Here is a 13,166-nt window from a genome sequence, read left to right as displayed (position 1 = left end):
AATGCCACCCCAGTGCCCTCATTACATTACAATTAGGTTAATTACATCCTTTCTAGTTGGTCCAGCCTATTGACACTCACTTTGCCTTACAAGCTAACTTTGTATCTGGTTGCTATTCGGAACAACCTCCAAAAAGATAACCCCTGTCTAAATCAAGCATGCACAATGAAGTGGTCCAAAATTCCAGAGCATATGGAAGGTTCCAATGCGTACTAGGGGTGCAGAGATAGAGATTTTGGGGGCCAATACCGGTAGCTGATTTTTAAGGTGACATATTGGCCGATACTGATCTGATTGCCAGTACAGCCACATGCAACTCGTAAGTCTGTTGTGCTGGACAGGGAGGGAAGGGGCAGGGGCAGGCACTGCCCAGCCGGGGTGGGGTGAGAGCAGGATGGAGCCACAGCTCGTCATGGGGTGAGGGGCAGCTACTTCTGCTGCATGCACCCCGGAAGGGGAGGGGTGTGTACCCCTGGATCTGTGCAGGGTGGGGCAGGCAGGCTGCAGCTGTGGGTTGGAGCTGGGGCTGCACCAGGCTCTTGTTGGCAGTGGCTAGACTCAGGAAGAGGGCTGCAGCCACCCCAAATTTCGCCGTAGGCCCCGTAGCCCCGCTTTCAGAACTACCACTGCCCCCGACAAGGTGCAGCTCTGTCCCATGCCCCGTCCCACCCAATGTATCGGTCCACCTCTAATCCATACATGAAGGTGCTGAAGTCCAATGTCAGAACTGCAGAACCTACAACAATGTCCTCTCCTTTAAAGTACAAAACAAGAGGAATGAAGGCACTCAAATGTTAACAGCAAGCATAGTTCATATGTAACCCTTGGCGTCAGTGATCCCTCCCAGTCGAGGATTATCACTCCCAGAAAAGTCAAGTAAAGGGTTGTAGATGAGTCCATTGATGGCTAAGAAGACTGATCCTGGAGCCACAGACTCTCTGGCAAACACCACAGGTGATGGTTAAAGGGAGGGGCTGGACCACAGATTTCTCAGTCTTGTTTCCTTTCCTTCAGTTTGTCATTTTTCTGCCTCCAAGGCAATACAGTTTTCCTCAAAGTAAGATGCAACTTCTCTCACAAAGTATCACCATGTAGCTGTCCCAGGCCAGTTTTTCCCCAATTTCTGATGTCAATGCCACACTTAATGATTGCCTTGAGGGTGTCCTTGAAGAGTATCCTCTGGCCCCTGCAAGTCCTTTGTCCTTGGCCGAGTTGGGCGTATAGCAGCTGGTTTTGGTAAATGTGCATCAGGCATGCACACACAGTGCCGTCCACTGCAGCTGATGTTGAATAATCAACACTTCCATAATGGTGATGTTAGCGTCGGTGAGGACGCTGGCATTTGTGCAATGATACACCCACTTTATGGCAAAGATCTTCTGGAGGTAGCGCTGGTAACGGTGTTCCAGGCTTTTCAGGTGGTCCCAGTAGGTCACCCAAGCTTCACAGCCACAGAGAAGCCACAGCCTTATATAGTAGGAGCTTTGTGCAAGTCAAGATGTTGTGATCATTGAACACACAACAATTCAGCCTTCCAAAGGCAGAGCTAGTACATCAGATCCCATACTGGATGTCCTTGATGTTGGCCTTCTTTGAGAGATGGCTGCTGAGGTATGGAAAGTATTCCAAGTTCTCCAGCTCCTGGCCGTCAACAAGGGTCTTTGCCAGGGAAAAGGGGAAAGGTTGACTAGCCTGGAGCAGTCTAGTGAAGCACCTTTGTTTTTCTGATGTTAGGGGCCAGTCCCAGGCACTGGTATGCTTGAGAGAAACAATTAAGTACTGCTTGTAGGTCCTCCCCCTTATGTGCAATGACAGCACAATCAGTGTACTGAAGCTCCACAAAAATAACTTTGGTTTTGGCATGGAAGCAGGAGCAACTGAAGAGGTCCCCATCCATCCTGTACTCGATGCCAGTGCCATGTGGCAGTTGGTCATAGATGAGAATCTTGTTGACTGCAAGAAAAATAGAAACCAAAATTGGTGTGCTCACACAGCCTTGCCTGATACCAGTTCAAATGGCAAAGGCCTCTGTAGCGGAGCCACTGCATAGGATGGAGGCAATTATCTGGTCATGAACGAGTCTTAGAATGGTGATTAATTTCCCTGGGCAGCCGAACTTTAATAAGATCTTTCATAGAGCCTCATTGTTATGAGTCAAAAGCTCTGGTCAAATCAATAAAGGCCATATACAGTTCCTGGTGTTGTTCTTGGCATTTTTCCTGGATCTGCTGGGCTGGAAAAAAAACAAAAACAAAAAAACAGGTACATGGAGCCTCAATGGTCTAAAGCTGCATTGAGACTCCGTAAGGATTTCCTTGGCAAGAAGAAGCAGTCGGTTAGGCAGAATGAGTGAGGATCTTCCCAGCGATGGAGAGGAGGGCAATACTTCAACCGTTTCCACAGGCAGACTTATCTCCCTTTTTAAAAATTGCGACAATATTGGCATTCCTTAGGTCAGCAGGAATTTCCTCCATGTTCCACATTCTGAGAAAGCGTGGAGCTTGTTGGTCCACACACTCTTGCTGTCATAGTTTCCCCACCAACTTTGAAGACCTTCACTGGTATGCCATCAGGGCCAGATGCTTTGTTGTTCTTCAGCCGTCTCGTCATCACCTGGTGGACCTCTTCAGAGGTTGGTGGACTGGCAAATGCTTCACTTACTGGATGCTGCGGGATCAATTTGATGGCTTCATCAATCACTGTTGACTCTCGGTTTAGGAGCTTTTGGTATTGCTCCTTCCGGCAGCTTTTGATGGACCCATCTTTGAGGAGTGTACTGCCATCTTCTGTTTTAAGCAGGGTGAGTACACAAAAGTTTTGTCCATACACAGCCTTGATTACACTGAAGAAGTTCCATGTCATGATTGTCAAATTGTTGGATTTCTTTCACCTTCTGTTCCATTTTTTTTTTTGGAATCCTCAAATCTTCTTCTGGGCTTCAGCTTTAGCCTGTTGAGAAGTTCCCTGCTTCTGACTACACATAGGATGGTTTTGCCAGGCACAGAAAGCTTCTCTCTTCCAATCAAGAATGACTGATCTCAGCGTTGTTTTCATCAAACCAGTCCCAATGGGGTCAGGTGATAAAGTCAAATCGATTTTGTTTTAGCTTTATGGACAGTCTCCTTTAGAACTTACCAATCTTCCTTGACATGTGTTATCATTTTCAATCCTAAAATGGGCGAGTTTCTTGCCGAGATAAGTTTGGAAGGCTTTGCAGTGTCTAGGGGCCTGAAGGCATTTGAAGTTGTACCATATTCAGACTGATTTGGGTTGCTTTCAATGTTTCAATACAACCCTAATAGATGCAGTTGATCTAAGCAATGATCAGTCCAGCAGTCATTGGCTTCTCTCATAACACATGCGATATGAACGGGCAGGCAGCCAACCCTTTTATGTACTCAGTATAAAAGAGGGTTGGCTGCTGGTCCGCAGTATGCTGGTCACTTCCAGTCCAGTTTGCTGGTCCGCGGTCACTTCCGGTCTGGTGGCCAACCATTCGTGGCCTGGTAGCAGGCCACAGCCTGGGGGTTGGGGACCCCTGTTTTAGATCACACATTCTTACGATGACATAGTCAAGCAGATTCCATTGCTTCAAGCAGGGGTATTGCCATGTTGTTTTGTATCCATCACGTTGTCTGAAGATAGTGTTAGTAATGACAAAAGTCATGCTCTGCATATTTACTGAGTAAGAGGATGCCATTGGAAATCACCTTGCCCACCCCTTCCTTCCCCATGGTGCCCCTGCACATGTTAACGTCCCAGCTGACTCTTGCATAGAAATCTCCAAGGAGAATGATTGTATCCTCTTTCAGGATGATAGGATTTCATCAAGGTCAGCATAAAACTGTTGTCTCTGTTCTCTCTCAGCAAGAAGTGCTGGGGCAGTTGCACTGATGACATTGCCCTCAACTGACCAACAACTTGTTTGCTGAGTCATGAGGCACTCGTTACTGCCAACAGGAGATTTGGTCATTCAGCTGATAATTTGGTTCTTAATGGCAAAACTAATGCTATATATTCCCACTGTTTGCAAGTTTCCCTCTCCAAAAGAATGAATAGCCACCCCTCTCCTCCCTCACATGGCTTTCATCTGCATGTTTGGTCTTGCTGAAAGCAGCAATATCAAATGTCATCACCCGAGAACTCTTGCAATACAATGGCTGTTCTACATCCAGGTCTATCACTGCTTGGGTCATCATCCAGTAGGGTTCGTACATTCCAGGACACAAAGGACATTTGCATTTCAATTGTAATTTGAGCAATCCACCTGGAAGCAGCTATCCAATTGGGTAAAATAAAGCGACACGGCCTGTTTGGGGCGAGCAGAGGGGATCCTAAGGACTGCTCACGTCACAATCATAGCTACTAAATCACCCTCCTGTCCAATTCCAAGGATGAAGCGACCAACAGGTAACCACCACCTGCATGTGGATCTGTGACCAGGGACTCTAGGCAATCACTTCATCTGTCCCTGTTCCCGCTCCTCCACTGCCTCAGGACTTGGTAGAGGTTATGGGTATTGATGATTGGTTATTGTTGGATCCAGTGGGAGAAGCCTGTGCATGACTTGTTTTATGTGAAAAGGCCGTTACTCATCAGCAGCCACATGGATCTTCACAGAGAAGCTTGTATCCAGTGGCAAAGATAACCTGTACCCCTCTCCATGGACTGCCACCTTGATGAGGTAAAGAAGTACTGATGACCCCAAAAGCAACATGGCTGGGAGTCTTGTACTCCTGGTAGGGCCAAAGGTGAGGTATCATATAACAAGCAGTCCAGCACTACAAAGACCTCAATGATGGAGCAGATGGATGAAGAAGGCATACTTCTCACCGGCTGCAAAGACAAACGAAGGCCAGTGGAAGAGTAACCCCAGTCATCTTGGATTTGTACTCTACCAGTTGCCTTAGGGCAGCAATTATAAAATGGAACTTTCTAACTCTCATACACCAAAATAAAATTTTAAAAGATATTAGGAAATGCCATCAATGGCAGCAGTCCCTCAATGTGAGGCTGACAATGGGGAAATAGGAATATTCTGAAGACCAACATGCACCATTAAAAAGGAAAACTCTTGTCATTTTATATAGCACTTGCTCTGTCATTACACAGTACAGCAGTTCCACAAACCACTTCCCAATGACTCATCACCACAGTTTAGGATCTCACTGGGCTATACTCCCTGTTCCCATTCAGTTACAACTGTGATTAAAACAAACAAACAGACCAACCACAAGTTCTCTGATAAAACCCCGAAATCTGTAATTAAAATGAAAGGCCCCCCACAGCTTTCCCCCCCCCTCCCCGCTGGTGCCTCTCACTTCCTCCACAACACCCCCCAGCTCTACTGGTGAACGTCATTCTTGTCCCCCTCACACAGGTGCCCCTCTCACCCCACAGCCTCCCAGCCCTGGTTGTGCCCCTTGCCCATCACCCACAGATGCCATGCCCTTGCCATCAGCCCTGCCAGAGGGGGCCACCAGCTGCCAGGGTTACAGGGCCAGGGACCCAGGTCCCCAACAGAAGGCAGCTGCTGCAGGAGCAGGGAGCCAGCTCCCTGCCCTGCTGTGAGCGGAGGCGCAAGTGGGACCGGCTCCTGGCCAAAGCACACCCTCCCAGGGGGCAGAGGGAACCCATGCCCCCAGATCTGTGCAGGGGCAGGGGCGTGCTGCAGGCTTGTGCTCCCCACCCTGCTACCCTCACCCAGGGCCTCCACAGTGCAGCATGTGTGGCCTGGCATGGCAGGGCACAACGGGGACGTGCAGGAAAGCTGCTTGCCCCTGCAAGCTCCATGCTGCCCCAGCAACACTTCCCTTGTGTGCATGGGAGGCAGCGGGGGTGCTCACTTCCCCGTGAGCAGAGGAAGTCCAGGGGACATAGGTCTCCCCTGCCCCACAGGAGTGCATGCTGTGGCAGGGAGCTGGCCCCATCCCTTGCCCCCAAACAAGCTACCCGTGGCCTCGTCCTGTTCCACGCCCAGGCTCCGAGGCCACACATTGCAGCCCTGGGCCCTAAGCTCTACAAACTGCCCAGCATGGCAACATCCCCAGCTCTAGTCCCAGCCCTGCCCAACTCCCTCCCTATGGGAGCCTCACCTTACTTATTTGCACTTACCCACCTCACTTACCTGCAGCAGCTGCTGTCTGGCTGCCTGGGGCCATGTGCATGTACATGCACACAGCACCCCCTGCCTGACCGCCCTGCTCCTGCTCCCCCCAGCTGGCTGGAACTGTGCCAGCCTGCAGAGGGCTTGCTGCAAAACTACAAAATCCGTGGGTTTCTCTGCTAAAATGAGAAGTACACATTTTACTCTAGTAAGGGGGGGAAAATCTGTGGTTTACTTCATTTTTCTGCAGGGAAATGGAAAATCCAGATCCCTGATCATGACAGCTGATAGTGGTCCACTGATCTAAAAAGTTTAAGAACTACAAGCTGGACCCAGTATCAAATCAGAAACACACAAAAAAACAAAGGCACTTTGCCCTGAAATATTATCAGATTCTCCAGAAAGCACTGAGGTTTGCTCAGAAATAACACTTTTTCTACTTTTGGGAGCAGGAAGACTCATTTTGCACAAAACCTATTTTGCTAAAATCAAAACAAACATGATTAGTCTCTGATGTACTTTCTGATCTAGCCATCAGTTACTACGATTCTAACGGTCTTCCCGAGGGAAAGAAATAAATCATGAAAAAGTCACAGCCCGGCATCTTTCCCTTGTTCAAAATATTTTACAAGCATGGGGGTAAGGGGAGTTTACTGTAGATTGCAGAGAATGGTAGAAACAGATGAAAACAAATCTACTACTGGCATGTCCTCACTTAAAAACTATCCAGGGTAAAGGACCCAGGAAAAGATGCATTATTTTCAGTCCAGCGCAGGTCTCACCGATAATGTAATTGGATTATATTATTTCCTTGGTATAGAAAAAGCCTAAGCTTTGTTAGGACCTACTGATTTACAGTTTTAACATCAAAACTGCTTAAGTACCAGAGGCATAAAAACTGAAGTGCCCCAATATCATCATATATTTATGCCAAAATTCCTTGCAAACTATTAATCTCATTTTACAATGCAGAACTGAGGTATAGAGGAATTAAGTGATTTGTACCAGGTCCTGCAGGAAGTTTGAAGCAAACCAAAGAATTAAACACGGGTCTGCGAAGTCCCAGTTAATTCCCCAAAGTAAAACTCATGACATACAGCGGCAGTTATCTGCAGGGTCTAAAAATGTATTGAAAAGCATTCTGTTCCAACTTCCAATTTTAAATCAAAGCAGTTTGAAAAAAATTGAATTAATTTAAATCCTACTCTGGACAGAAGCCATACACCATCACATTTCCCTGCAGTAATTTTGTAGAAGAGAGTTCCCTAAACCACTCATTAAAAACACCAGGATCACTGGATGCAAGAATAGAAGATGAACAAGAGAACTATCCATGTTGTCCGTGTGCCTTTTGCATCCACCTCAAGCCCTTTTCTATTAGGTAAGACTCCAGGAGATCAAGCCACATAAGTATTATGCTTCACTCTCTAATCTAAAGCTACTCCACGGCACCGGAAAACTAGTCTGTTGGTTTACACTTTGCTTTCTCTGGCTACAGAGACAGTTGTTTTTCAAGTTGTAAAGATCATAAATAATGATGCTGCATTTAATCTGAATATACCAGTATTTGGCATTGCCACCTTAATCTTTCTTGTCTGAAATACAGCAGCTTCTGACGGTCTTTCCTAGGACAGCAGATCACCACTAAAGGAGTTAGGCATAGATTTGCTTTAAAAAAAACCCTGTTAAATATAACAATCCAGTAAGAAAGATTCAAGTAACACCATCATAGCTTAAACACAAATAAAAGTTGCATTTATTTTACAAAATTTTAGCACACAAAAAGTTACTATCAAATGTAAAGAAATTTGACAGCTCTCTTACTTGTAGCTTTACAACAAATGGCTCCTTACTCTTCCTCAAAAAAATAAAGACACTTTAGTTGGGCAAAAACAAGGTATGATACTAAAAAAAAACAAAAAACCACCCCCTAAAAGTCCTTTTAAATAATGTCCACTGATGTTATTTCTTAGCATAAGTGATTTTCATGGCATGGGATGGAGTGATCTTGAACCCCTGGAGAGCATCACGAGCAGCTCCGGCCTGTCCCTCATTTTCAAACTCCACAAATGCAATGTCATGTCTCCCAGGCACTAAGCGTACTTCTTTGAAGCCAGGAAACCTTTTGAAGAAAACAAAAACAAACAAACAAACACACACACACACACACAAAAAACCAAATCAGTAAAAGAACATTCACTATGCCTGACAGGAAGTCTCCCAGCTAGGTGCTAAAATTTATTATAAAAGCTCACTAAAACAACAGTCAACCAATAGGAACAAAAATACTGCAGTAGTTCTCATCTGAGAAGTGAGAAGTTATGTGAAGGAAGTTGCTGAAAGTTAAATAATCAAAAGCTTCTCACACTGCAGTTGTCATGTCTGTAGTATGAAGCTGCAGGGTCATTTCTCTATTGGGGGTGAATATTTGCAAAGAATTACTGAGCAAACAAAATTCATCAGATGGCAATTCCATTTGAGAATCCTCTCCCCATGAAACCTGAAGTTTGGGAGGGGTGCTTTCCTCTCCAACACTTCCAGCTTTGGATATAACACAAACCTTCCATTTGCTTTCTAGGCAGTTTTGGCAGGGACCAAGCAAGGGAGACTCCACTGAAATCCAAGGATTTGAGATGCTTTCTGCCTAAAGCAGAAAACTGTTGCATCACTTCTGTAGTAGATTATAGCCCTATTTAGGTGCTTATAGCTTTAGTAGTTATCCTTGAATTTCGTAAACTTTCCAAATTCAGTTTCAACCCCAAGATGAATTTGAACACCTGGAACAAATTCATGCAGCTGTTAATATTTTTTTAAATGTGAGAAAGTTTCAGGGGTAGGGGAAAAGAGTTACTGAACAGAAAAAGTGTCTGATTGTAGATCATTTAAACTAGTGTATGACAGAATTAGGGACACATCTTCTGCCTACTCTTAGCTGAGCCAGAATTATGCTTTTTTTAAAAAGCAAACAAACCCCCCTAAGTGCCTAGCAAAGGAAAAGTAACCTGACTAATAGAAACGCATTAGCCTCAGTTTGCAGAGGGAGCCTAGAAGTACCCCAAGATGCATTTTCCCCATTTTTTTCAATGAGTGAAGCCTCAAAATGCCATGATGATAGATTAAAATGTGACACATAGTATTCACTGCTCATGTTTAAACCATGTTTAAAAAGCAGCAGTAATATATGAAACAGTTTGCCTCATATCCAAAGCTATATATTTCAGAGGTCAAACAAAGGATTAACCAGGGTATGAGATGCATATTATAAGAAAAGGAAGCCTTTTATTGGGGGGTAGTAGGGATGGGACACTACAAGCAGCAGCTCAGTTTTCAAAGCTTGTGAAAATAAAGCTCTAGGTCACACCACATTTCACATCCCTTGCCCTAAGAACTGTATCTAAAGTAAAAAAAAAAAAAAAGCCAAAACAATCTAAGAGTTTAACTGGATCTCTGCAAAGTAATTAGTCAGAGTTCTAAAACTTCCTGCAATTGTGAAATCTTTCATCTTCAAGCAGTGCCGTAAACTTAAGCAGTGCCTATACAATAAAAATGATCCACTGTATGTATATTTTTGTCATATTAGAACAAAAATGTCCATGTTTAGAGAGTCATTTTCCCATATCTCCTTTACTTACCAACTGATTATTATAAAAACTTGATATTGAGTCAGGTTTTATTTATTTAGATGCCCCCCATATTGTGAAGCCCTAAACAGTAGCTTAAGCCTAAATCCAGCACTATCTTCAAGTCATCAACTTCAATTCATCACCAGGTAACTGAGTGTCATCTAATGGCTATAAACAACGTATATGAAATTAACTATTTCACAATGGCACATGGCCAAGTCAAACCCATCAAAGTTAACTTTAGTTTAAACAGCATGGCCAAGCACTGAACAGACCTATCCCCCTATCCCCAGCTACTGCCTAACGTACTGAGAAAAAATGTGCGTTTGTAAATGCAATGTGAAGTGGTGAAGGGAACGTTGTTTTCTATACATGACTTACTGATTAAACAGCATGGATAGCATCATCTCATTTGTCTCCTCGGGCAAGTTATTAAGGAAGAGTATATAGTTTGGTGGATTATCAGGCACCTGGAAAAAACAAAAAAAATTAGAGCATATACAATTAAAATAGATGGCTGCTACTGACCTCCGACTTGCAACATCTGTTAGAATTAAAGAGCTAATGAACTTTTACTGTTCTTCAAAATACCTCCAGTTACTTCTTGGTTGAACTACATAGTTCATTTAGTATGCATTTTTAATTGGTTGGTTTGCTTCGCTATTAGTACATCTTTAAGATATACAGTCATTTCCAGGAACATGACTATTTCCAAGCCATTCATTCTAAATATGTAGATATTCCAAATTTAAAACAAATATCTAAACACAAAGTCAACTGACAGTAGCCCAGTACTCTAGACCAGTGGTTCTCAACTTTTTTTGTACCAGGACCCATTTGTAAATATTAGCCAGTCCCAATCCAGTGCCCCTCACCCAGTGCCCCCAACCCAGTGTCTCAGTGTATGGGGCACGGAGGCTCCCAAGCAGACCTTCACAGGGAAAAGCCACAGTTTCCCACGTTTTTCTCCTTTAACGGAGAATCCATTTTTAAAAGTTTGTTTGCGACCCTTTCATATTTACTTGCGACATGCTTCTGGGTCACAACCCATGGGTTGAGAAATGCTGCTCTAGACCACTTGGGGGCAACCTTTTTGCCAGGCATACAAAATTAGCCCCATAACTCCAAGTGGCACTTTGATCCCTTTCCTCTCCCCAACCTCCGGCTCTTTCTACTCTTTACTCAGTGCACCCTGTCCAGTCTCCTCTGCTTTCCACTTCCTGCCCTGTGCTTCTTGCTTGATCTGCTGTTTTCTGCTCCCTGCCCTACCTGCTGCTGTGTGGTCTGCCCCCTCTGTCATCTGACACATGCCACTTATGGCACTCATACCACAGTCTGGTGACCCTTGCTTTACACTAAATTGTCGTCATGTCAAAAAAATAACTTTAAGTAATTGAGGGGGGCGACGGGGGGCGGGGGGTGCTCAACATTTTCCAGACAAAGCAAATAGTTTAACTTTTTCTTGGCCATGCTGCATATGATATATAAAAATAATCCTCAATAGTAGATAGCAATTCTCAAAACCTAAATCCCATTCTCAATCCCTACATCTGACAGAAGAACTTGCTTGCGATGACAGACTTTTTGGCCTCTCTAGATTCTCAGCCTGACAGACCTACTCACCTTCTAATCATGAGTTAGAACTATTTGGACTAAACTGTTTAGGGTTATTCTCAAGGTCACTTAGCAGCTGAGAATAATGAAGATAATATAACCCCAGAACATAAAATTCAGAAAGTGTACAAAACATGCAATCTGTTGGGTCAACTGCAACAAAGGTTATTTCCTCCACCATCTGCTGTCCACCAAATTTTAAGCCACTTGTATTAGTTAAAACTAAAACATACAATGTAACTCCAATAATAAACCTATCACATTTATTTGATTCCAAAACAAGTTTCTCCCAACTCACCCCCCTCCTCAAATTTAACATGGGGGGAGCCCCTTATCTTGGAATAGAGTATGAGGCAGCAGGCCACGAGCCCCAGCCCCAGGTCAGAGCTGCTCTTGTTGCCCAGCCTCCCTTACGCACTCTGCACACCCTGCTTCTCCCGGTCAGCCTTGGCCCCAGCCCCATTCCTTTATTGCCTCCCTAACTGACCTCCACTACCTGCTCTGCTACCACTGTTTTCCCCATGCCAGGGTTGGTGAGGACCAATTTAAGACTGCCCTCCAATAGTTAGATTCTATACATGGAAAATTACCAAGAAATTTTCTACATATAGAATCTAATAACTGAGGGGGAGTTGTATTGAATTCATATAAATACTGTATGTTAGTACAGTTTAGTATTAGTATCCCAGAAGAAATGCTACCAAAAGTGGGGAAAACTATGTATAGTACATACAGTCTGAAATATTAGTTAATTTTTTTTGTTTTATTTTGCCTCTTTTCTTTGATAAGGAAAAGTTTCAAAAATTACCTGCTGGTTCTGTGATGAAGTCCCTTGGACATTTGTTGAGTTCTGTGTTGTTCCCTACAAAATTAAACATTAGTGAAAGAATACTGTTTTACCAAAATTCAACACTTATCTTTTTTTCTTATTGAAAGCTATGCGAAATATCTGAACATCGGCTCAGATCTCTTGATATCTGAGACAGCATTACAATGGCAAGGGGGGTGGGGGGGCAGGGTCCAAACATTAGTCATGGTTTGTGGAACACTCGCTGGAAGCAAATAGGAAGCTGCTTGGTTAAAAAAGCCAAGCAACCTACCCATAAGCAAACTGTTGGGAAACAGCTACTGGTCAGGTCATAGTGAATCTGAATGTTAGGGTCAGCATATTTAAAAAATAAATAAAAATCAGTATTTACTCTCTCACTGTATTTTATTAGCTTCCTGGAAAACTGGTGTGCATTTTAAGGATCACAATTTTAAGGCAGCATTAAATGCTTTGTATCCGAGTTACAGACAAATTCAAATACTCCCCCAAAAAACTTGCAAATACAGATTTGAATTCTTTAAATGCCTCTCCTTTCTTTTAAACCAAAGTAACTATAGCTCTATTTACCAAGTCTCGCACATATGAAGCAGAAACAGCTTTAGTTTTTCCCAGTGGACCTTGGTACAGAAGTTCTCACACTTGTTAATGTAGACCACATCTTAAAGGAGAGGTCTTGTGTTTCAAACCCATTCCCACTTACCATATCACATCATTGGGACATGTCACCATTTTTACACATGGATGTATAGTATTGTGAAGGCATTTAGGCACTTTTAAAGCTGACATCAATGATAAGGAAGCAGTGTCTGCAAAAATTCTATGCTTTCTACTTCTATTCATTGCTCCTGCCCCTCACACAGTTTCTCTCAACTGGAAACAATGGCAAATTGCACTGTATGGTCAACCACCTGTCCCAAAGCTGCCAGGGAGTACTCTATAATGATCAGCAGTCTGCACACCTTAAGCTAAAGACTGGTGTCTTTAAAAAGTCTCT

General features: G+C 43.9%; 1 protein-coding gene across 2 annotated transcripts in view; it reads right to left on the bottom strand.

Moving 5' to 3' along the window:
• Nucleotides 1–7,835: 7,835 nt before the first annotated feature.
• Nucleotides 7,836–13,166, bottom strand: part of SNRPB2 (small nuclear ribonucleoprotein polypeptide B2) — a 15,379-nt gene continuing 10,048 nt past the window's right edge. For both annotated transcript variants that reach the window (XM_006039064.3, XM_025195638.1), the window contains 3 exons: nucleotides 12,152–12,205; nucleotides 10,111–10,199; nucleotides 7,836–8,228 (listed from right to left, as the gene is read on the bottom strand). In XM_006039064.3, the coding sequence (XP_006039126.1) occupies nucleotides 8,069–8,228; nucleotides 10,111–10,199; nucleotides 12,152–12,205 (303 nt within the window). In that variant the 3' untranslated portion in view covers nucleotides 7,836–8,068. The remainder of the gene's footprint in view (nucleotides 8,229–10,110; nucleotides 10,200–12,151; nucleotides 12,206–13,166) is intronic.

Source organism: Alligator sinensis, unplaced genomic scaffold, assembly GCF_000455745.1.
Source record: "Alligator sinensis unplaced genomic scaffold, ASM45574v1 scaffold1057_1, whole genome shotgun sequence".
Classification (NCBI taxonomy): domain Eukaryota; kingdom Metazoa; phylum Chordata; order Crocodylia; family Alligatoridae; genus Alligator; species Alligator sinensis.
This window is presented reverse-complemented; position numbering and strand designations above follow the sequence as displayed.